The sequence below is a fragment of the Anomalospiza imberbis genome, chromosome 1 (genome assembly GCF_031753505.1).
Source record: "Anomalospiza imberbis isolate Cuckoo-Finch-1a 21T00152 chromosome 1, ASM3175350v1, whole genome shotgun sequence".
NCBI classification, from domain to species: domain Eukaryota; kingdom Metazoa; phylum Chordata; class Aves; order Passeriformes; family Viduidae; genus Anomalospiza; species Anomalospiza imberbis.
In genome coordinates this window covers 85,142,079-85,168,039 of record NC_089681.1, presented here as the reverse complement: position 1 = coordinate 85,168,039, position 25,961 = coordinate 85,142,079, and the positions used below count along the sequence as shown (strand labels likewise).

The 25,961-nt window shown below is 37.8% G+C and overlaps 1 protein-coding gene and 1 long non-coding RNA gene across 3 annotated transcripts; both read right to left on the bottom strand.

Annotated features, from left to right (window-relative positions):
* Positions 1 to 2,208, bottom strand: LOC137478653 (uncharacterized). The gene is made up of 3 exons (XR_011001709.1): positions 2,080 to 2,208; positions 1,213 to 1,258; positions 1 to 183 (listed from the first exon to the last, which is right to left on the bottom strand). It is a non-coding gene; the product is annotated as an uncharacterized lncRNA (long non-coding RNA).
* Positions 2,209 to 2,687: 479 nt separating this feature from the next.
* PRP4K (pre-mRNA processing factor kinase PRP4K) lies at positions 2,688 to 25,135 on the bottom strand. 2 transcript variants are annotated; one of them, XM_068198625.1, is made up of 16 exons: positions 24,981 to 25,135; positions 20,071 to 21,264; positions 17,036 to 17,209; positions 16,659 to 16,814; positions 15,835 to 15,916; positions 14,111 to 14,321; positions 11,620 to 11,693; positions 10,155 to 10,245; positions 9,614 to 9,761; positions 8,246 to 8,383; positions 6,905 to 7,058; positions 5,864 to 5,978; positions 5,231 to 5,382; positions 4,686 to 4,772; positions 3,247 to 4,018; positions 2,688 to 2,733 (listed from the first exon to the last, which is right to left on the bottom strand). In XM_068198625.1, exons 1-15 carry the CDS (start codon positions 25,016 to 25,018, stop codon positions 3,815 to 3,817), a joined length of 3,018 nt encoding a protein of 1,005 aa, XP_068054726.1. In that variant the 5' UTR covers positions 25,019 to 25,135; the 3' UTR covers positions 2,688 to 2,733; positions 3,247 to 3,814. The 2 variants fall into 2 exon arrangements, with proteins under 2 accessions (XP_068054726.1, XP_068054734.1); XM_068198633.1 differs by lacking the exon at positions 2,688 to 2,733 and having other exon boundaries at positions 3,246 to 3,381; positions 3,741 to 4,018.
* Positions 25,136 to 25,961: the final 826 nt, after the last annotated feature.

Sequence of the window (25,961 nt, the reverse complement as noted above, 5' to 3'; positions counted from 1 at the left end):
TCAAGTTTTAAGCATAGTTTATTAATTTCAAGCAATTGCCACTTCTCAACATCCTCCACCCACATTACAATTTTACACATGCTGTAGATCCTTCTATCTCCAGCAGTATCACAGTCTGGTCTGCCTTCTGTATGGGGGTCAATATACACATAAAGGTTCTTCAGAGGTTTAATGCCACTTCCCCTATGTATGGAGATAAAGTATTATTAAAAAAGGTTTAAAAGGAATCATTATCTTCTATTAAAAACTCTTGAACAGTAATTAGTTTTTAAACTAAGTAGTATACACCAAGGTAATAAAAACACATTCTAACTCCACAGGGCTGGAATCTTGTTTTTTCAGAAGGCTTGGAAAACTGAGTATGTTAAATGTGAAGCTCCTTGTCACCATAAGGGAGAAGGTAATAGAAATCAGCACAGTAGATTTAGCCAAACCTTCTGTACATAGGACCTCTAGCAAATACATAAATTAAAAATTTGTGCTCAGGAGGAAAAGGTAAGTTATCCTCCCTATTAGATGAGCTGAGAAATTGTTCACTGTTGCACAGCTGTTCCGTTTGCACCCAGCCACAACCGTGAGAATTCAGCTGACTGTAACGGCAGCCACAGCTACTCCCCTTAGAGACCTCAGGCTCTGGGACAGGCATTGCCCAAAACTGGAGAGGGGCCTTAATGGTGTCAAAAAATCCTCAAGTCCAGAGGTTTTTGAAGCCAGAACTAAAGAGTTTTCTACTGTTGTAAACAAGAAGTATCAGCTGGATGGGGGACTGAAACCCACTTTTTAAAAACATAACCCCTGACAGCTATCCTCTGTATGGATAATAAGTTTCACAAAATTAAAATAAATAATGAAACTACTGAAGTTATAGAAAAAAGTGCATCACCTGCTTAAATGTTTTCTGGTTAACACATTTATTTTAACCAAATATAATGGCCCTTTTCTTTACTAAAGGTAATAGATGTTTTACTGCTTATTCTATCATTTTAAGAATACTTAATTTAAAGGTAATGCTAGTTTACCTGCATTTAATTGCAATAAAAATCTCTTCAACCAGAAACAAAACAACACATGTAACAAATTTTAATACATCAAGTATGTTTCAGGAATTATCAGTAATGCAGCAGTGTTAATCTAAATTGAAATGCTGGAAACTAAAAGATTAAGACAGAACTAGATGAAGAGTATTTTTCATATCTTTTATAGGACAGAAACCTTTGTTCATATCTTCTGGTAGCCTTCATCTTCTTTTGAACTGCACCTACAACACAAAGAACAAGTAAACGAGCAACTTTATGCTTCTCCAGAGCAGCTTAAAACAATTCTGTAGGCATTAAGGGGCATCTTTTCTACTGCTTTGTTTCTGTATCACCAACTCATTTCATTGTTTCATATTCCTAGTTTAATAAGGTACAAAGCAACAGAAAGACTAAGCTATTGCTACATCTGTGTAAAAGTGCCCTCAGACGTGCTGCCTATGTTCTAACAGTGCGAGTTACACTTGCTGTATTTAACTAGCAAGCAACTAGTGTTTCACTAAACATGAAAGCTAACCTCTTTCATTTCCTGTATGAAAAAGATACCTCAATATGTAGAAATAGGGAGAGACTGCTTTTTATTAGGGATTTTACAATATAAATTGAGAAGAGACAGGTTGAAGGTTCCAAATAGGTATACAAAACCACCCATCTCCTGCTTGTTTTCGTAGTTAGTTCATTACACCTCCTTGGTGGGGTATTCCCCACCAGCAGAATGACCTGCTTTGTGGCATTTTTCCTCATTCTTGAGTGCACTAAGAGTGCATGACTGTTGCCATTATGTACCTAGATGGATACAAAAATCCTTCTTAGTTCAAAGTATTATAAAGTACGTGAAACCAGTGGGGTTTCCACAGCCTGTCAGAATATATTAATAAAAAAATGAAAACATGAACTTTTTAACATCGTCAAAGAGAACATTAAAACAGCAGTATGGACCTGAAAAGGTTGTTTCTGTTTTCCTCACGCTGTATAACCAACTCAATTGTCTCAACTCTTTTAACTTGTTGCTAAATGTTTATCTACACATGCTGTCAGAAATAACCTTGTTAGGAAGCTGAAGTTGGTGTCTCAGCAAATCAGACCCATGGAGTAGGCGTTGAGTGGCCTGTGACTCGCTTTCCTTTTTTCTCTTTCAGCACCATCAAAAAGGAAAAGTGAGAAAAACAGCACAAACATTAGTTAAAGCCTGAATTGAATCCCATGTCCTACAGGAATAATTTCATTACAATGAAAGCAGACAGACAGTATCTGTAGGGTTTTTTTGCTTTGTTTTTAAGCAGTGATAATTATATATCCAATTAATATAGCCTATAGCTCTCCCAAAGATCATAACATTTAATAATCCCTTTAATTCAATGATTAATAGGAAATGCAGGGGCGGGTCTTACAAATTACCTGATTTACCATCACTGAAGACAGATTCTTTTAAAAATGGCTACAAATGCCTTGTTCACAAAAGACTTTATTATCTAATGATGCATACTGAAAACATACAGAAATCTGCATGGTCCACTTTACATGCAGCAGAACAATCTTCACTTTACAATAAGTAAGTGTCAACTGTTTTATGCAAGAGACAACACTTTAAAGTCACATTTCTTAAAGAAAAGCTTCATTTACAAAAGAAATAAAAGGTAAAGAAGCAATTACCGCTTTTAAAAAGCAGCTGCTTTGTTCAAGAGTGGAAGGTTTATGCCTGTATTGAAAGACAACATGATCACAAATAATGAAAACAATGAACAAATGAAACACTTTTAGCATAAAGCAGTACACTTTCAAAATGACATACAAATAGTTAAAAATTTCTTTATGTTGTCTATCTATCCTTTAGGTATAAGGTCTTTTGAATGAGATCCCAACATATGTAATTACTAAATGAAAACTCTTCTGTGAGTATTGGTTCTATGTCATAGTGAACTGTATTTAACAAAATGTATACAAAGTCTATAGCAAGTTGATTAAAAAAACTAAATTAATAAGAAACAGTACACTGAAGGCGCTCTATCCATCAAGTGCGCTCTCTCCCAGTTTTAAATGTGATGAACAGAACAGAAGTTGTAACTATGCCACGGTTGCAATGCCAGAAAATAAAACAAGATCATTTCTCAAACATGCAGGGACTTCTGCCACAATGCTATTGTCTCTCATTTGTCAGTTGTTCCAGTAAAATAACAGCTTAAACACCGGTGATGTTGATGGGTTAGCTTACCTTCAGTGTACTGAAAGTTGTACACAACCTGCTTTAAAAGAGGAGACCATCCCTGCGGGCAGGCTCAAGAAGGAACAGACCCCCTTCGGCACTGACTACACCAAGGGCATGCTGCTGTGGCCTGCACACACACACCTAGGAAAATGTGAATATAAACAGCATTTATGCTGGCCATTTTGTAAAGACAAAAATGAAGCCAAGTCTGCTAAAAACAAATCAACCACCCAGTATTACTGCTCTCTTTTTTTTTTTCTTTCTTTTTTTTATAACAGATGCTTTTTTCTTTTTATATTATATACGAACTGCAACCATATACATTAGCATTGTAGTTTTGTGCAGTCTTGGCAATTAAAACAGTTCTACAGTGAAAATTTTCACATAAGACACAAAACAGAATTACTCTAACATTTCTAAAAGAAATATCAGCCTTGATGTTAATTCAAATGTATAATTTCTTCCTCAACTTTGCAGGGGAAATATTTATGTTTATATACATTAATAACTGCTGTGAAATTTCTTCAGTCTTTGTATCTTAATTAATCAAACCCTTTGAACTTCTTCATCTGGTTTAAATTTTCTCCTGGATGAAGGCGTGCTGCAGAGCCTGGTTGATGCTAATCCGTTTAGCTGGGTCTAGCATTAGAATCTGGTCCAACAAGTCCTTAAGCTGGTGCACTTTTTTACGCTGGTCTTCAGGGAGTCGTTGGCACCCAATCAAGTCTGCTAAAAGGTCCTTGGTTGGATTAATGGTGCTCATAACAGTAACCTTCTCCTACAAACACAGAAATGGTAGCCTTGTAGAACAGAAGTAATGCACAAACTCCCTATCCATCCCTTTTACAGAGCCTCAGCAGCAGCTTCACTGCAGGCTTGTCTTGTATCTGAGCAGCAACACCCTGCCCCCATAAGGCCTCATAAAATCATCATGTGCAGAGAAAAGAGTGGAAAAAACACTGTCAAGGGGGAGGCCACCAACACAGGTTCACACATGAACCTGACATCCCAGTTAACTCAGAACATGGAAGTCCACATGGAAAGTTCCCGTATCTGACCACTATTTTGTGATTCTTCTTAAATATATGTCAAGATGATACCAAAATTAATAGTGACCTCATACAATATAACCATATCATTCTAAATGTCCTTCTGCAAAACGAAGGCAGAATTTCTTTTATTAATAAATTATGGATAGATTATATGGAGATACCCTGTATATCTACCAGATTAAATTTCGTTTTCTTAATTGTGTTCCTACCTCCTAGGGAAAAAAAATCTCTTTGGCCATTTTATAACTATGTAATCTGTTCATACTGCTGCAAAAGACTTTCTAGTAGCTTAAAAATCTTGTTTTTAATTAGGAAGACAAGGTACATTTGAAAGACCATGTAGTAAGAAAGCTTGGAAAAAGTAATGGATTAGTCAACACATGGAGGACTTACCCTTTCCGTCACTTTATCTACTTCTATATACATAAAGTTGAGATTTTGATCAAAGTGCTGATCTTTGAACACACCTTTTCGAATCATCTGGAAAATGAGGAAGAGGCAAGAGTTTCAGGCAAGTTCTCTGTGTCTTACACATTTCACAATTAACATCAATGTCTAATAATACTAACATAAGTAATTTTATACTAACAAAAAAATACCAAAGGACAAGAAGAGATGTTGAGATTGAATACAAAGATACAGTTCAAACCTTTTGAAAAAGGACACAGTATCTTTCATTGACTTACGCTTTTTTTCAGGTCAGTGCTTAGAAGGTTTCTGCTTTCACTTTATACTTAAGTCTATGAAAAAGAAGCTGTATACTTTCACTTGATAAGATTTTAAATCAGTATAAATTATATAGTCAGAGCAAAGTCCAGTACTTACTGTTAAGAATATATATATATAAGAGATAAGAAACAGAATTCCAGGAGAACAAAGACTGTAAGTTCTACTGTTCATTAGAGCAGTTTAAAATACGAAATATTTATTTTTCTTACCTTGTTTGGCATCTTTCCTTTGAGATCCATGGCAAGTTTCAACATATGATTATTGGTTTTGCCAGGAAACAGTATTTTTCCTGTATAAAGCTCATATAATGTGCAGCCTACAGACCACATATCTATACCATAGTCATAGATTTTTCCTATAACTGAAACAGAACAATTCCAGTTAATTCCATACAGGCAGACTTTGATATAATATCACAAAAGCAGATAAATTTTATAATTCTGATTTGTAAACTATATTGGTGCTGCTCTTCTTAGGAATAAAAAGCTACCATAAAAGAAGGACATAAACCTTTCAGCTTTTGAAGTACCCTTATTTTAGCAAGGGAAGCTTTTACCGAATGCCTAAACTGATCAGCTTTAAATTAGCAAAAACCAAGAGATCAGAACAATACCTCTAAATTGAAACATAATTATAACCCCTGAGAATGACTTTTCACTGAGCTGATCACCAACATACATGAAGAGTCGCACGAACATGCCTTCAAAGGCTGAATTTTTGACAGCCATCGTATTCAGTCATGTTTTGCTAAGACTAGATGATAAATTCAAGTCAAATTTTCATCTGCTAATACTGGCACTTGCTGGTATGTGATAGATGTAGCTAATCCAAAATGTACTTACTGATTTCTGGAGCTCGATAAAATCTACTAACTAGATAGGGTGTGATGTCATTATCTGCGACATGTGAAGCTGAGCCGAAGTCACAAAGCTTTAGTATCGTTTTAGACTCATTCACCTGCAAATTAAACATAAATATCTATTAGCACTATTTGTGGAGAGAATTGAGAACGGAACTGTAAAAGTGACAACACATTTAAGTCAGAGAGAGGAAAAATGTTCAGACTTAAATTTGGAAGTTCCTTCCTCTCAGTATTCAAAAAATTATAAAACTTGCTCAAAATGAGAGGTAATGCCTTCAGACCCTACAAAATACCAAAAGTCAGTTTCATGTCCTTTTCCCATAACAAAATATCTGTGGACCCAGATTTCATGCCAGGTATTGAAATTTTACCAATTTAGACTTGCAACTCCAGTATCCAGAGTACCACTTATAAAACAGCATATTATTCACATCTCATGCTTAGACATTCACATCTCATGCTTAGAGATGTGAATAGCAGATTTTACTCCTGAGACAGTAATAAGAGAACATTTCAGATAAAGTAAACATCTGAGTTTGTCACAGGGATGATGTCCAAAAAAACCAAAGGAAAGACTCCTCTGATGTAGCTCTCATGCCCTACTGGAAAAGAGGCATTACGGACCTTTCCCCCTCATCTCACTCACATAAACAAAATCTCCATTCAGACTCAAACAACCTGCTTCCATTTTGCAGAAATCAAGAACATCTCTCAAGTACTGATGGAAAAATTTTGAATATTTCTCCTGTAAGAGAAATATTCCTAAACTGTCCTACTTTGGAAAGTCTGCTTTCTATAAAGACAGAAGGGGATGAATGTTTGAAAAAGATTTTATTTAGATGGTGTGTTGTATTTTTTCTTACTATTCACACCACAATATCATCTTATATCAAAGTGTGAACCCTTAACATTTTCAGTAAATTTGACTTGATCTAAATTGAAAGAATTATATGAATTACAAATACTTTATTTTACGCTACAGACCATGCAAAAAAAAAGTTTTAAATTATTTGTTACTTACCAAAATATTATCTGGTTTAATATCTGCATGGAGGATATTGCATCTTTTAAGAAGTTTTAAAGCCAAGAACAACTGCTGGCTGTAGGAACGCACAGCTTTAATGTGGAGTCCAACATCTTTCCCATACTTCTTCAACACCTCTCGTAAATTCATACTGTTAAGGGAAAGGGGGAAAGAAAGAATTTGAAAGAGTTTAACAGAAAAACCAATAGTGGCCTCCTAAATTCTATTACAAACTTGAACAAACCAGTTAGCTTTACTTATTGTTTGAGAAATGTAGCATTCAACATTCCACTGTGAGCAACAGAATTGAAATAAAAAGGCTGGTCAATCAGATCTGTCTTATGCTGTGTAATTACTTACTGCACTGGACTTACGTAGTTCAGAGCAAATTTTTAATCAATATTGAGACGAGAGGATTTATTTGCAACTGAACAGAATTTTCTTAACAACCATAAACCCTTTGTACTCATTTTTTTTCAGACATAAATGAAAAAGGAAACAGGCAAAAGATAAAAGCTGAGGAGATTTTTTTGGTGACTCAAACAGCAGATAAAAGGACAATCGTTCTAGGACAAAAACATAACTGGACATAAATAAGGTAAAAGTGTCTTATCAAGAGATAGTGTAGCACAAGACAATAATTTGTTTTACAGCTTATTAATGAAATATGATAGTAATCTCACAAAATTTGCATTGTTTCAGTATATAACTTATCTTCACCCCAAACATGGCAAAACTTAAAATATGACACAGACAGAAAACTTAGGATTTGAACAACTGATGTCTCTAGGTAGGAATGGGGACTAAGGCAATTAATATATCTGATCTACCATAAAATAGTATCTACGATCAACCTGTCACAAGAACTTAATTACTTGAACAGAAAGTGAGCATACAAAGAATCACTGTAACAATATTCTCCCTAAGGCTGTTACTATATGTGTACTCTTTACAGAATATACAGCATTTCCTGAATCTCTCTGGGAATGCATCTTAACACAAACCCTTAAAATGAAGAAGTATGAAAACTAATTAAAATACTGACACATGCAAAAAAACATTAAGACCAGTACTAGAGAGATGAACTATCGTTAATACATTATCTTGTTTCAAATATTTTCCAGGCAGAAAACTCACAACAGTGCTAAAAATAAATCAGAAATAGTCCAGTAATCTGTGAATTTGTGCCCACAGGCAATTTTTTTTTTCAAAGTTCCTTGCATTCTTGAATCTTGGCACTAGAACAAGGTATCAAAACAACAGCCAAATCCAGATAGGTAAAGAATACACAGTAGTACTTTATCTTTTACAGAGAACCCCAAACATTTGTTATCTTACCTGAGAGGCTCAAATACCAGACAGAGATGTTGTTTGTGGTAGAAATGCCTAAACAACCGTAGACAATGAAACTTGTCATCAGGATCAGCATCATTGAGCTTCTTTAAAAATTCCAGTTCTTTTAGGCCAGTTTTTTGCCTGAAAACAGAGAAATATGATTATAAAACAAAATCAGTTAAATTCTAATATCTTTTAAAATCTAAACATTCACTTGTGTGGCTATAATTATCCAGGAAAGAGAAGTATCTTGTCAATACTTAATGTACCACAGCTGAAAAAACAAAAATCACAACAATGGTTTGCTGTCAGTAGGTAAGTTCATTTAATTCCTGGATATTCACTGTACCGTTGCAACCTACTTATCCTTTCCTTACTCTCAGTTGCATCTAAGGCTAAAACTGGATTTTGTCCTGTAACGTGACAAATTTCAAACAGCACTCACTTGAAAAGTTTACTTGTTTAAAGAAGTGCTTCACCACATACAACAGTATTAAAAGATTTAAACTGAACTGACTATGGATTCAATCACACATCCAAGCTTATTACCTATACAACATACCAAACTGAAACAGCTTATCAGCCTCCCTTTTGCCTTTAAAACTTTTCTAGATACTTATTCATATAATGAAAACAAATCCAGTTATACACACAGTAAGACAACTTTTAAAATTTCCAAGGTAAAATACATGGAAAAGATTTTCATTTAAGCTGTCATTAACAGAAGAGGACACAAGAAATTACTGTATAAATACTGCAGCAGATGGTAAAAACAAGTATTGTAGACAAGTCAAGTCCTCAAATGACATAGTTTAAGAGATATTACTTGTTAATGTTCACCCATTCTGAAAGACCTATTTTTTATTTTGTATTTCAACAGTGAGAATACCACCTCTTTTTATGTATCTTATATACATGCAAATGTTTAGAAAATAAACAAAAATAATTAAATGTATGGAGATCTTTTTGAAAGTTGCAGATGATTGACTGGGATCCAACCCACAGCCTGCCAAACAGATTTGGTCCATTGAAACAAAATTTTTACAGTTCACATCTCCCATCTCAAGAAACATAGGGCTCATAATTAGCTGTAACCTTTTTTCTTGCTATCACTGTTCCCTGCAGTTTTGCAAATGAGAAAGTGCCTGACTAAAATGCAAATACCCTTCTTCCTGTGATAGCTGTAAAGCAGTGTGGATACATAGTCCTCAAGCGCTTCCCATTATCTGGCTGCTCCTATTAGCAGAAAAGGCAGGAATCACAGCTGTGATCTGCTACTTCACTTGAAACAAAGGGAGATTCAAATCATACCATGAAAAACTTCCAACTGTTCCACATGCTTTATTACCATCAAAAAACCCCATTACTTACATAAGTTCATTGTTCCTGATGATTTTCACCGCTACTTCTTGGTTTGCTCTGGCCATGTCCCTGGCTCGCACTACGTTGCTGAAGACTCCCTGACCAGTGTAACCATAGACATTGTAACGCTTATCTAGAACTTCACCTATATTAACACCTGAGGGATAAAACCAAGCAAGTTCAAGTTATGAGGTATAAACCTAATGGAACTTTTTAAGAAAAATAAACCATTCTCTAGCATTACAAAATATGAGGGTAAATAGCAAGATCCTTCAATTTCATGTTGTACTATGTTTTGTATCACCTATCTTTGTGGAAATTATGGGGAACAAAGGGTGATTCTCTAAGTCTGGAGTCCTTTCAAAACTGAGGTTAAAACCTGCATGTTTGTTTCATCCATTACCTTACACACTTAGAGAGGGCTCTGGGTTCTTCTAATGCAGATGGGATACATCTGCATTAGAACAACATTTCCATACTTTTATACATGAGGACCTTCACTCAGCACCCTCCCTCTACCTGTCCTTGCAGATAAACAAACACAACTTACGGTAATAGCCTTCTGCATCTGTCCAGTTATCCCTGAGATTGGGGTTTTCTTTGAAGTCTTTTCCAAACCCAGCAGCCCTTAGACGAGCACTCTGAAATAAAAAGAAAATTAACAGCTTTGCTTGTGTGTTCTGTATTTTTCTTTGATGTTTACTTCCCAAAGCCCTTTTTCCCTACTGAAAAACTGTTCTCTCCACAATACAAACACACTTATCTTGCAGGAGAAACAAGTTAATGTTATTTACATACCAGTATCTAAAGACTGATGCAAGGAAAGAGGATGAGATCAACCAACAGAATTATTATTAAACATAAATGGGCAAAGTTTCAATTAATACTCACAAGGAATTTATATAAGTCACATTAGAATGCACATTTTGGACCATCTAAGTAAGACGACTTATTTACAGTAAGTTTATAGTAAAAAAGTTCAGCAGTTTGCAAGGAAAACACAACTGTTTAAGCCTTGAATTTCTGTTCATTGCATGCCACTTGTTTCTTACTATTATACATACTACCATAACACTTCTATAACTGCTGTTGACATCTCCTAACAGAATGGGCAGTATTTTAATCATAAATTCAAAATTATGAGTAGCAGAGTTTATCTTCAATTGAACAACAGTTTCTGGAAGGGGATCTGCTCACTTACAAGCCATATAAATCCCCACTTTTAACTTCTGAACTTTTAGAAATGCACCTTCACACACACACTACCCTTAAAGTATTCATCTTTTTTCCAGGTCAGAGGGATACCAGTGTTACTAGAGTGAAACCACAGCCTGTGTTGTATCTGCCAAAAAAATCTGCAGTTAATTTTGGTTTAAGTTAAGACGAAATTTCTTGTCTTTAGTGATTTCTCAGTGCCGTGCATCAGCAACAATGCAGCGGATTTATAGAGAATGGCACGTAAAGTCTCAAAAGTAGTCACTGGACTGCCAATATCTGAGGGTCACTGCAGCATATTTAGAGAAAAGCTAATAAAGTGATAAGTAAAACCAGGAAATTTACCTCTTCATCCCAAAAAATCTCCAAACAATCCATGAGATTACTCCAACACAGCATCATTAGTCAATTATAGTATCTTACACATTTTTTAATTAACCATACATGAATCTCTGGAAAAATGTCATATTTAGAACATTGCAACATGGTAACAATAATAAGCTGAACTTATAAATAGATTCATGTTTTTAACATGTGCCATTGTATTCAAACAGCAGGTGAATTCCCCAGTCACTAACTCTGGTAAAACTGCCACTAATTTCAGCAGGTTTCATTTCATTAAAATTCTAATTAAGAAGTACTTTGCCTGCCTTGGCTGACCAAAAGATTAAGAACATACAAGTCACTTAGTAGCACATGCTTTTACAAATCAAAGTTCTCACAACCCTCAAGTGACAGTGAACTCTAACACAAATCAAGCAGAAAAAAAATCATACATTTCATCTCTAAGAATTACCTACATCAAAATATGCAGCGAACATATCATCTGATTCTGTGAACATATCGGGAGCTAGGAGCTTCTTCTGAGATGAACCTTAAAATGAAATTCAAATTACTCAACATGAAAAAAATGGCAAATGATAACTCTGTTGCCAGTATAATTTGGCACTTGGTATCTTTACAACAGATAAGATCCAGTATAATTTGGCACTTGGTATCTTTACAACAGATAAGATCAGTACATTGGCAAACAGGTAGCTCTACTAATGTTTCTAGCAAATACCATTTCACATTCTGGAATATAAAACTCAGACTACTTAAGTTCTTCAAACAACTCAAAAATTTATATCTCTTTGTAAAACTACGTGCAATAGCTTTCAAGTAAGCATAGCAGAAAGAAAAACCTACATACTTACATTCTCCCTACAAATAATGACTATATATATGTATAGAAAGAAAAAATTACTGTATGTATATATTAAAAAATACAGTCATAATTCAATACAGTTTTCAATACATAACTTCATGCTTTTCTGCTAATCACAAGATACTTTACTAAAAGCCAAAGTTGTAAAGCCCAGAAATTCTTTCTTTGGAAAATGTTTTCTCCAATCCTGCTAAGAAGGACCCAGTGTGCAGCTTTTTGTCAAATACAATGTGTTAAAGAGAAACATTTTTGTTATGGGAAGATTATCCCTTTCTCACCTTTTAATCATCTTTAAATCCCAAAGACATTTTACTTGGTTGATAAGATAAAAAGCAAAGAAATATAAATGAAGTACACATTAGTAAAAGCAAGCAAACTTCAAACTATTTCATTCATGCACACATTATGGCAGCCCTCCATGAACATGCTAAATTGGAAACCCTCCCTTCACTACGCAAGAGTTAAAAATAAATGGTTAATTTAGCTCAGAGGCTTCACGTCTTGTGATGCACAAACTCCTTCCATACCAAATAACCAGACTGAAATCTGAAAGCAGAAAAAATCATCCAGCATGCTGATACCACTATTTCAAGGCACAGACCTGTCACCTGACACTTGTGGGGAGGCAGTTTATACCACTGTTTTGAGCTACAGACCCTTCTAAAAACTTCCTCAAATTTTCCTTTTAGTTCCAGTCACCTGTACTGGGCTACAATGAGTTATTGACTAGTTTCTTAGCAACTTACTGCTCTGGCCCTATAAGAGGTCAGGATAGAAATGAAAATTTACTCTTGCAGAGGAAGATAGCCCACTGGTTTCAGCTGTTGTTACAGCCACCTCCAACCCAGATCCTACCACCCAGATGTGAATGTAACTTTAAAAACCATTTTTACATGTCTATGTGGAAAAAGCCTACACAGTTAAGACTTACATTTTCATATGCTTTAATAGACAAAATTAGAGAGCAATACGTGCTTTGACAAAATAGGAAAAGCACATTTTCTGTTAGACATAATAAGCCTAAACTTGTGATATGCAAAGACAGCATAAAATGGTTCTTTTCACTAATGCTGCTGGCTCAAGGGAATGCCAGGATAAACTATAGAGCAGTACAGCAGTCCCGAAGAGATGCAGCTTTATTACTTTGAAGAGAAGCATCCACTAGAGACAGCATATTTAGCCCCCAAAGATAGGTGTAGCACAGCACATGAAATACAAGCTAACTGCATCTCTCCCTCAGAGGGGTTGGGCAGGCTCCACAGCCCTCATTAAACATTGCTATTGCAATTAAACTGTAGAGAGAAACCAAAGCAGCTTCGACTAGCTCAAATACAACCATACAGCAACTGCACACACCTCTCACTACTTGGAATATGTATAGTAATCCACTTTCAAAAGACAAGAAAAGCAGCAGACTTTCAATACTACAGGGTGTGTTGCAAGATGTTCCATGTTCCTTTTGCTGCAGCTGGCAAAAGGCAGGTTTTATATCAAAATTTATTTAATTTTAACATGGCTGTACAATAGAGTACATGACAGGGGAGAAGAGAAAGAAAATACCCATTTCAGCAATTAGCTGTGCTACTAAAATGGACTTACTAGCAATGACCCCAAAATAATTCTTAATCATTAATCTTAATCATTCTTAATTACTACAGACCCACCTATATTCTTCTGTCACAGTGGCTTTGACCAAAAAAAGGTATAAAAGGAGCATAACTTCCAACCCTCACAAAATAAACTCTAGGACTATATAAGCTTCTAAGAAAACAACTTGCCTGAGTGAAAAGCAAAATTTGGAAGGGTAACTCTTAACCATATAGACAGGCATCGTTATTTGCTCTTACAAATGTAAAGCACAAACTGTGTTAAGAGTTACCAGAAATACACATAACATGTGTCACTCATATTATCCTTCCTAATAAGGAAGATTTATTTTAATGCTATGTTTTAAGTACCATAATATTTGCAAAACCATTCACAAATTCCATCCACAAAGTCAATCTACTTCCTAATTACGTAAGTAAACTAAGCCAAGTGTCTGAGCTTTCAAAAATTGCACTAGAGAGATGTCAGAATCTTACCATTGTTCTGTTCAACTGTCATGAGGTTGTGCTTGGCTTTCACTGATGCCTCAAATGTGTCCACATTTTCCCGTTCATACTCCTTAACATCAGCAGCAACTCTTTCTAGGATGTCGTCAGGAGAATTTGAGCGACTGCGTGTACTACTCTGAGGGCTGCTTGGTTCAGATGGCACAGATATGTTACTGTCTTCTGTCTGGCCTTTGTATTTCTGAAAAGAAATTTACTTTTTAATAGCTTATCACAATTTAAACATTTTCACATCCACCCTTTCAATGGTTTGGGCTTTCAGCTGAAACATTAATCTTTGCTTTCATAATCACTTATGTCTATAAAGACAACAGATTATTTTCAAAATCGGATATAACTTCTGAAAATTCAATTTGTCACAATGCACCACAGTCCAGACCATAACACTGAAATATTCATGTGTGTGCTTCAGGTCTTTACATTGCCGTAAAAACAGATTATTAATGAATATTAACTATTTAGTTATGCACAACAAAATGTCGGCAGAAACGAAATTATTACTAAACCATCCTGGCACTCAAACACTTAAATATAGTCTTAGAGGAAAAATTACTTATTTTATATCCTACATTCTAGAATATTTCCCAGTTTTATTAGTGTTGTGGTACAGAAAAGTAGCTTTTAGATTTAGGTTTTTTTTATGTGAACTATAAACCATATTTATTCATTTGTGTTGAAAATTTTCAAAAGCATTAAAAAACTTCAAACATCATCTTTACAATTTTTGTCACCCTTAGGCACTACAAAATTATACAGATCTCACTTTCTATCCCAAAAGGTAAAAATCAAGATGAAGAAATGCTGCTACCTCTCAGTTGTCTAGGTTTAACTACTCAATAATACAAGCAGAGGTTTTTCCATTTAGGGAATTCAGCTCTCCAATTTGCTTCCAGCCTGCACCAACATCAGGTGTAATCAGTCTTTAAAAAGAATTTATATGGTTTGGCTCAGTCACAGCTCTGAAAGATTTTACAACAGGCTTTACATAAAACTCAAACCGTAAACGGTATTTTTAGTGCTATTTAAAATAAGCGCTACATTAAAGCCAGTAATTTTGTACCTGATACTAAATAAATATGCTACAGCATTTTGCCTGCTTGTTCTAATTGTGTGCCAAGTCCCACCTTTGAAAAGAGATAGCTGACTCGTACTGTACAATGACACCCCCTTTGGCCGCAGCTTCCTTCAGGGGTTTGGCTCACACATTACACCTGTGATTACTGTTACCTTGTTACTGAAGTAAGAAGTTCATGCAATTCACATGTACTTTTAGGGAGGAACCCATGACAGTGGCTTTACAAAACTGACAAGGACAACTTCTACTTGAAACAAACTGACCAGTTAGGTTAATCAATACATAACTTACTGTTATACTGATGTTATTATATCAATGACACAGCTACAGAGAAAACCTACAGATGAAGGCAACTGAAGAACATTTTTAACATGTCTTAAGGTCATCAGAGAATATTTGACTGTAGCAAAAAATGACTCACAGAAGAGTCACTTCAGTTTTAAAAGAAATGCTGTGACAATAGAAGTGTAGAGTTTAAGAGAGACTAACATTTACAATGCACTAACTGGAAAAATACAGCAATAGGAATTACTATTGTAATGTAGCAACAGGCAAAGAGCCTTCCATTACCATGACATTTTACACTAAAAACACAGAATGAGTTCCTGTAACCATATACCTGAACAATTGCTTGCCGCTGTAATCTCCTTTGTCTTATCTCTGCTTCTTCATCCTCTTCTTCCAAATCAAAATCTTCAAGACTACAAAAGTATTATTTTTAATATAACTTCATAAACATATTATCTACTGAAATATCTACTGAATTTTACCAAGTGCAGTTCCTTGGCATATAAAGCACAGAATATATTGAATAATAGTTGTTCAAGTGACTCAGAAAGCAATGCAGTGTATCCCACTGTATATATTTACATTTCCTTACAAAGAAAATGTATCTCTTTGTATCTCATTGGGACTTTCTGCATTCTATTTTTAATTGCAAACAATTAACAGCCCTCTTCTAAAAGACAACAAACAAACAAAAAATCCCTGTTCTTTTTCACAGCAGCATCGTTTTTCCTTAATAATTTCATTAAGAATGCATACTCTTGCACAATTGAATAGTCAGATGATCAGGAAATATAAACACAATTTGCAGACAGCAGTTAATCCTTTCAGCTATTAAAGCTTTTTCTCAAGCAGTAAGCTTTAGTAAGCAGACCAAAAGTTTTCACAAGATACTGATCAAGTTGAATTTAAAAATCTAATGATACATCCTCCCCACAAGGCTGCCCACTAGCCAACAGGTCTTGGTATTTTTTGCATATTCCAAAGTTTTTCAGGTTCTCACAACACTAATTTGACAAGACCGCAAGTACAAAGACATGATTATGGTTTTAGGTGACAACTCAAATCTACACCACCAAGACAAATGTTAGTTCATTCTTGGTATCAATGGAACTGCAAGGTGTAAATAATCAGTGTAAGTTAGAAATATAGTCTTACTTTTCATCTGATGAAGACTCCTGTTCAGCTTTCATGCCCTCAGAAAGACTACCTTTAAATTTATCTTCTTTAACTTTGCTTCTGCTTCGACGTCTATGGCCACCACGTGACCTGGACCTCCTTCGAAGGCGAGATCTACTTCTCCGGCCTCTATCCCTGTTTGATAAGAACAAGAGATTTGGATTTTGGGTTGGGGGGTTGTTTTGGTTTTTTTAAGAAAAGAAGGAAAGTATTTTCAGAAAACATAAAGACACTAAAGGATTCCAAGTAATAAAGCAATTTAATTAATAGCACGGTCTTTTTACACATATGATAGCAATCCTTATTCTGCCTGTAATATCTTAAAAAATACACTTAACAACACAGGGTGTCTTTACCTCCTCCGAGGAGATCTACTCCGCCTTCTGGGAGATCGGCTACGTCGAAGGGGTGTTCGAGATCTCCTCCTAATGGGGGACCGAGATCTTCTTCTGGATGGGGACCATCTGCTGGGTGGGCTGACATCCTTGGATCTTTCACGCCTAGACAAAATGTCATCCCTGGTCCGTGTTCTTAAAATAGAGGAAGAGAGTGGTAGTAAAAATCAGGAGCAAGCTGAAAACAAAAAAATCCATTCCCTCTAAAAACTCACTTGAAAAATCTTACTGCAGGTGAGGGACCACCAGATGGGCTTCTGAGGGAGGGATGGATAAGTAGGCTGCAGAGCTGGCTGCCCTTCCTGCATGTCTCTCCCCACCCTAGGAACTGTGTGCCCATACAAAGATCTAGCTCAGGACAAGTCTGGAAACAGCTCATTAATTACTACCACGAAGCTAAGAGAGGTTTTAAAACAAAGCTTGTGTTTAGGTCTTACATAAATAGTGGCCTGTTTTCATGTTTACCAGACACAGTACTGAAACAATACATAAACCCCAATATCTTGAGAATTGTTTCACCAACTTCCCACCATGCTATTGAAATTTATGCTTAGGGTCATGCTACTTCACAGTAGTGACAATAATGTGTGTTTCAATTTGGGCACTACAACTGCATGGCTTCAATATTTCACACATTCTAAAACAGCAGATGAAAACTAAAATTCTTAACTAAAATCTAAACATCGCTTCTCAAATTAAAAAATTCAAGTCGGACACTATATACACTATTCAAAATTTGTTTATTCTTGCCTAAACAGACTCACAATTATTCAAGAAAAAAATATCCCTGATGGGATTGAAAAGCGTAACTGCATGACAGCAAGAGGTCAGTCAAAAACTGGAAAGAATATAAATTATAAATTTAACAATTACTCTAATGAGGCTGCATTAGAAATTGGAAAATAGTTTTACCCTATTTCAAAGGAAATGTTGCTACTCTATTTTTTCCCTGCTCCTTATTTTTGATTTTTTTAAAATCAAGTTGGAACAACTTGGAATAACAGGTGTTATAGCTCATCAATGAACAAAATATCTTAGGTCTGAAAGACTAATTCCACCCATTCTGCGACTTTTTTCATTTGTTTTGAGACTGCTACATCAGTTTCAATTACCTTAACTACAGACAATGATCAGACATACAGAACTGATGCAAAATAGCGAGACAAAAGGAAAATGTATGCATGTGCAGAGTACTGGCAGTTTCTACAAGGAATTACTGTACTCAAATGCTGAAGTAGGCCAATACCTTTAGCTCAATTAATTTATATTATGTTCTTGTGAACAAGATTACCTAAAAAGGCACAGGATAAAGAGTTCCAGGCTTCCTGACTAACAGAGTAGTTGTACTGCTAAAACCTAATCAAAATACCTATTACAGAAAAAAATTAGTTCAGAGATCACAGGGGTGAGGTAAAATGTGGGAGCTGATTAAGAATTCATAGTAACATCACATAATGAGTAACTTCAGTCAAAGACCTGAGAAGTGTCTTACAAGATTAGAACACTGGAAACAAACTTGAAAAATGAAATTACTGGGATTTTTTTTTTTTTGTTAAAACTGTTCATTAAAGCTCCTGGAATTCTCCAGTAGTTTGAGTAATTACAAGTATTAAAACTTGAACACAGGTGAAATTAATTCAGATGTCTTACAAGGAAAGATTATTCCTGCTGATCTGCAAACACCTCCAGCAGAAAATATTTTAGTAGTCCCCCACTCACATGCTGCTCACCACGCAGTTACAGAAGTATGAATTTGACAGCAAAATTCTAGACACATGCTTCACTTGAAAAAAGTGTCTAGACAACCAATTCAAGCTGGCTGCAATGCAAGCTGTCAAGAAAAATGAAAACTGAAAGATGCAAAACACTGCAGAGGAAAAACCAAGTACTATGCCAGAAAAACTCAGTGGCTGGGCACCGACACATTCCTGATTTACCAGAAAGCAGCCAGATAAACTGGTAGCATTTACAATACTTGCTTGTTCGGGTGAGCATCACTGGGACCATTCTCCAAAGTACCCAAAGATACCCCATACCTGAAACCAGAGTAACCCTCTGTGACTCCAGCTGAAACTTTCACATTTCTAGGTGTCTATTCATTAAGCTTTGTGGTTCCAATTAATTTTAAATTCATACTTCTTAGTTCTCAGACTGGGTGAAGGTAAACCCCCTGATACAAAGTTTTAAATTATTTATTATCCAATGCTGAACTCTTCTGACTCTTAAACTTCTTACAGCTAATGAATTAGCTTCCAAAACCACACACACTTATACTGTTCTCTTCTTGGAAACTCACCACCCAGGCATTATTAGCCTTAAAATTGCAAGGTAACAGCTTTCCTAGGCTAAATCTGTCTTTTTAAAAAAGTGCCAAGACCAACTAGTTATCCTTTAATTGTATGCAAAATATAATTACATACAGCAGTCCAATAACAAAGCAACATTACCATCTCACTAGCAAATGAAAATCCACAATATTTTGAATTAAAAAAACTCCAAGAAGGACACCTTGATATAAAAATCTGCTTACATTCACACATACTGACTCTATCATTAGGGCTTTTTTTGAGGCGAAAGAGGGGCTAATTATCCACTTTTAGGCAACACTAATATGCAATACTGGAGAGGATTCTCACTCCACAGAAGTTCTGGAAAGCAACAGAACTGCTGACAAAGAAACAAAATAGAAGCCAAATTCTGAATCCAACCAGTGATAAAAATGAGAACACAGTTACAAAACTTGTTCCTAGTAAGGATGTGAGCAGCAAATAACTTAGCACTTTAACAACCACAAGATGACTTGCATATCTGACAGCTGGGAAGAATAGTCTTTTAAAAAAACTGAATACATACAAAGTAAGCTCATGATATAATGTACAATCTGATTACCTTTTTTTAACACCTATTTTCCAACAAAATGAGGAGATAACGCTAAACTAGAAGATAGTTCATCCTGTAATACATTTTTGTGATGGCTCATGACAACTTTAAGTTACCTGGGAGAAGAAAGACGCCTCCTTTCTGATTCTCTTCTTTTTCTTTCTGCAGATCTGCTCCTCACTCTTCTAACTGGAGAGCGGGTTCGAGAGGGGGATCTACTCTGTTTAGATCTACGATCATTAAAGAGAGGGGATCTGCTTCTTCTTGACTTTTCACGCTGCTTGGGAGATAAGCTTCTCCCTTTTGGGCTGCGGCCAGGTCGTCTAGGGGACCTGTTTTCTTTCCCTGAAGAAGCATCTTTAGAAGGAGATTTAATTGGCTTTTTTTCTTTGTCAGTCTCTGATCTCCTAGGTTTTCTATCTTTGGACCGTGATCTTCTATCTTTGGATTTGCTTCTTAGTTCTGCTGGAGATTTAGATTTTCTACCACGATCTCTGCTTTTGCTTTCATTTACAACTGGAGACTTTCTGCGGTCTCTTGATTTACTTTTATCATCAGCCTTATTTCTATCCTCTGGAGGAGACTTAGACTTTCTGTTTTTCTCCTGAGATCTCCTCTTAAGTACTGGAGACCTAGATTTCCTTGTCTGATCTTGAGACTTACTTCTCTTATAAGGACTTTTGGATTTCCTCCTTTCTTTTGACTTGCTTCTAGTAGTCTTCTCTTTGACTCCATCAACTCCTGCCTTGGCTTTCTTTTTGTCAGATCTGTGCCTAGTCCTTTCTTTTGATTCACTCTTACTTGCTTTCTTGGAACTAGTTTTATTGTCCACAGGTTCTAATTTCCCCTTAGTATTTGACTTTGTTGTAGGTCTTGTTCCATTTCGTGCTTTTTCATTTATCTCCCCCTCTTCTTCAGATCCTGACTCATAACCTTGTAATATTAATCCCATCCCAGACTGGACTTTTCCTTCCATTAATTCGTTTTCAAGTTCAGCTTTCAGCAATGCTCTCTGTTTTTCTAAGTCTTCCAGAGGAGCCAAAAAATCAATTTTAGTTCTTTTAGCTGGTCCATCTTCTTTGTCAGAGGTATCAGCCACCTCTTTCCATTTATGTTTCTTATGTTTGTGTCTGTGTTTATGTTTTTTGTCCTTGTCATCTTCTGAAGAATGTTTGTGTTTCTTGTGTTTACTTCGGTGTTTGTGTTTCTTTTTTTTGTGTCTGCTGTGCTTGTTCTGAGGTTGGTCTGCCTCTGACACTTCCCCATTTTCTTCATTCACACTTTTCTCGGATGCCTCAGCATCCTCAACCCTGCAAAAAATAAAGAGATCAGTACTATCAACTCACTGTAGTCCTTTATTTCATGTTAAATAGACAGCCTTTTATGATAGAAGCTAACTGGCATTTATTCACCTACCTTTGGGAGAATTAAAAATGTATCGCTAATTTAAGTTATAACAGCAAACACACTTCCTCAGGAACAGACAGCTACGGCTGCAGAAGGAAATAGTATGGAAGGAACAGACAGCAAATGCACTGACAAAACCAAATGTGTGGATGGAATCAATGCTTACGCCTTTACATTCAATTCTGAATTACCTGTTAACAGCATACAACAGTGCTGAATATTTATTTGTCAGTACATCCTCACCTATGTCACTTTCTGCTCCACTCCAATGCCTAACCCAAGCTATACCTTTAACAAGCATTTTCAAGTGGCAGAAAACAGTTGTGCTCCAAAGATCAAAATTTATTTCAAGGTATGATGCTGACCACCTTACGAAACCTTCTTGCAAAATCTCATGCAGAGCTGACTAACTCTCTTAGCTGCACTCTAAATGTACACACCTGTTAGAAAACCAAAAAATGTAAAATAATTCATATTATTTATGCAATACAGGGAACACTATTGAGGAACAGGATAAATTAAGGAAGTCTAATTTCAGAGTAGCTTTTTGATAGTATGCAGCAGATTAGTGGCTTCAAAAAAATGTGGTAATCTTGACACCAGTAAAATGCCCTTGACCAAAACAGCTGCAAATAAGTGTAGAGCAGGTTATTAAAATAATATTATACAGTGTTTCTTCTAAAAATAATATTTTCAATTAACTATAATTTCATCAAATAGTAACTTGAAAAAATATAAAATTCAGTCCTGATGTTACACATTTCCTTGTATTTCCTCCATAGCCACTGAAACTGGCTTAGCAATAGGGGTTTTTACAGTGTTTAGCAAATACCTCCCCATCTCCTTCAGAACATCAAATAATTAACTGTCTATTAATACAGACATTTACCTTTTGAAATAATATTACAGGTGCCAGAGCTCACCTTTCTACAAACTCGCCCCATCTAAACTACAGCTTTGAAATTTACTAGTTACCACTTTAATAACTTAAACATAGCTCTTTGCTGTATACTAAGCCTCATTAGATGAAAAGAAATCCCCCAAACATGACAGTCAGGAGCAGGGGGTGAATGTACACAGAAATGTGGAAATTATCTTCTGAACTCTACTGGTTTCAGATGTTTCTGAAGAATACGATCAATAATCTGATCCAATAAATGTATCAGAGATATATATTCTAAGCCAGAGCTAAAGGACAACACCTCACTACGAATTTGATTAGTGTCTTTCTAATTAAGGACAGGATCTTCAAGCAGTGCACATTTACTCCCTCCTGCTTGAGTTAAGGCAAATTCTTGTACTAGTAAATAAAGCTGACTTTTCTGCAAAGTACACTAAAATTATTGGTTAAATTATTTGTTAAAACTTCAGTGCTATGAAATTATGAACTTCGGAAAGGAACAAACTGTTTGACTTAAGAATATAAAATATTCAGAGAATTAACTCAGAATGCTTTTTATTACTACTTCTGCTTACTCAAGGCATACAGAAAGGTGTTTTTCTTAATTGCTACCTCCTGACACTCCACACCATTATGATAAGAGAATATCAGAACAAAAGAGGAAAAACCGACTTAAAAAGAGCTTATTTTATCTTGTTCTTAGCATTATAAAAAGTTTTAAAAGAAGAAGCATTAAATGCAAAACTTCTTCAACTTGGATTTGCCATCCCGAGCAAGTCTATCTGTGACATAAGTGGGGAAATGTGACAAGGAGAATTTAAGGGAAATATGTGCCCCTCCAAATTTCTTTTAGTTGGACCCAGGATCCTGTGTAAGCCCCCAATTAGCACATTAAAGGTATTTCAAGACATTATAAAAATATTAAATACAAATCATGTCTGTTCAAGCCATTCCAGGAAAGTCTTCCTTCTCTTAATAGCAGAAAGTGACACCAAAATCTTTAAGGAAGTTATTTTGCTATTGTATGTATTTTGGAGTTATGTAATAACCTCATCTTAAATTCTGAAAAAGCCAGCTGGTAGCTAAGGTGCCAGACGAGACACATCACCACAGCAGCAGCTCAGGCCACTACAGGCTGCCAACACAACTGCCAGCTGTCTTTGTAACTCAACAGCAACATTAGGTTCATTAATATGCAAGAAATAGTTCACGTTTTCTTCCTGTACAGGGATACATTTATTTCAAGTAATTTCATTAAACTGTTCAAAAATTCAAAAATTTCATTAAATGCTTCAGAGATATAATGACATGGATGAAAAAGCTTTTTAAGAATATTTCAGAAGGTGATAATGGCTTTAAATAGAGAGAAACTGTGACATGAACCTGTTATAGCCCTACTTTTTCCGATTTTTGAATTCAAGAAGAAGAATTACAGGAAGTTCATAAGGCTGTGCAGTGATTTCACCTATCTTTTTCCTTCATACAGGGTTCCTATCATCAGCTTCTACCTTATTACTTCACTTTCTACAATACCAAACACTATTCTTCATATGCATGTGTTTTACATAGCTCACATGTACTCCCACTGCTTTTCCTCACCTGTTTTCTACTCCCAGGATAAACAATAAAATCAAACCTCAAATCAAAACTCTTTAAGGAGAAAAAGACACAGAAATCAGTTTATATGGCTAAAATATTAACGTAGTAAAGAGCAGCGATAGAGCAAGCATTATATAGTTAATTCCCAGAAGAATTTCCAGAAGATTGTGTTCACGAGCTCCTGAGTGTGGATAAACCCAAACCCCACGGCACTAACCGGGGTGCCTGGAAAAAGCACGCCCGGGAGCCCCGTTCCGGCAGGGAGGCGGCAGCTCGATCTTCGCTTCCCAACGGGAGCCGGGACTTGCCAGTCATTTCGAGGGCTGGAAGGAGGGACTGGCGGCAACAAATCACTTTCTGCTTCCACCAGCACGGGCACTTTCTATACCGCGAGAGCGGCCAGAGCCCGGGGGAAGGAGGGAGGGAGGGAGGCTTCGCCGCAGGGCGGGCAGCGGCTCGGCGGCCCCAGGGCAGCCCCACGGCACCCGCTGGCCCGCAGCCCCCCGGCCCCGCTCGGAGAGGCTGCGTGGGGGTGTGTGTACGTTTTGAGTGGCGCGGGGAATCCCCGGGAGCGCCGGCCCGGATCGGCCTCAGGAATGCCCGAGCCCTGCGCGCCCGGGCGGGCAACGGCCTCGCATCCACGCGGAAGATGCACATCCCTCCGTCCCACGGCCCCCGCACCGGCGGCAAAGCCGGTTCGCCGGCCGCAATCCCGGTTCCCCGCGGCCGGAGCGCCACCAGGGCGGGAAGGCGCACGCGGGACTCCCGGGGACACGCGCCCGCCGCCGCTTCCCTTCCCCCCTCCCCCCGCGCGGCCCTCCCGAATCCACGGGCCGATCCAGCGCCCCAGGCCCCGCCGGGCCGCCTCGCCGCGGGGCCAGCGGCGCCTACAGCAACCCCCCTCCCCCGGAGCGGCCGCCTTCCCCCATCCTCCTCTTCATACCCCCTTCCTCCTCCTCCTCCCTCACCACTTCCACCCGGGCCGCTTCTTGTCGTCCCCGTCCCGTGTGTGTGTTCTCCCTCCCCAATCCCCTCGCCCGCGCTTCTCCTTCCACCTCCCTTCTCCTCCTCCCCAAAGCTCCAGACCGAGGAGCCTCCCCCGCTCCAGCCGGTCCTTACTCGGGCGGTCGCTGCTCGGGCTCGGCCGCGGCGGCCATTTTGAACTTCCGAACTCCTTCGCTGCCGCCGCCGCCGCTGGGAGGGGGCGGGGGGAGACGCGGGGCCGGAAGTGAACCCCGCGCGCGGGGCCGGGAGCGCGACGGAGGCTCCGCCCCGCCGCCTCTGGGGGCGGCCGGGGGGCGGTGGCGGCGGGAATGGGCCCAGCCGGGCGTCAGCGGGGTTGGATCAGGTACTGGGAGGGAGCTCTTCGCCGTGAGGGCCCTGAGACAGAGGAACACGTTTCCCAGAGAAGCTGTGGATGCCCCGTCCTTGGGAGCGTTCTAGTCTGGTTTCTCCGGAGCTCTGAGCAGCCTGGTCCAGTGGAAGGGTATCCCGGCGCATGGCAGGGGGTTGGAACTGGGTGATTTTTAAGGTCCCTTCCAACCCAAGCCGTTCTGTAATTCTGTGGTCCTGTTGAAAGACGTCGCTCCGCTTAGTTTGCCTTTCCAGGCTCGGCCTGGCTGTGCCGGGCTGCAGGGAAGGGGTCGGGGCCGGGGCCCGGGGCTGTGTCTGGGTGCGCTCTGGTGCCTCCTGGACTGAAGGGTGCAGGTTTCTCCCCAGCGTTCTCGCCTTTTAAAATGAGTATTAGATTTAAGATCACTACTGCCCGTCTGCTAACAGGAGCTGTTCTAAACTTAGCACAGACATGCCGAAACGTTGCTAACCTGTATTTCGTTTTTAATTTCAACGGGTTATTTGAGCAGTCATTCATGGCATCATTTTTCTCATGCAGAACCCTCACTTCTTTGAGATAGTCATAAAATCTGCAGGCGTCCCTATGACTGGAATCTGAATCTGGATGTCGATGCTCCCCAGACTTCAGATAAGACACTCGTGTCGCCCTGATTTCTTAGGATTTTCTAAAGCCTTCTGAGTTTTCCATTCTTGTAGAGAACTTTCTCACGCAACTTTCTGTAAACAACCTATTGTTTTGCATTCTTT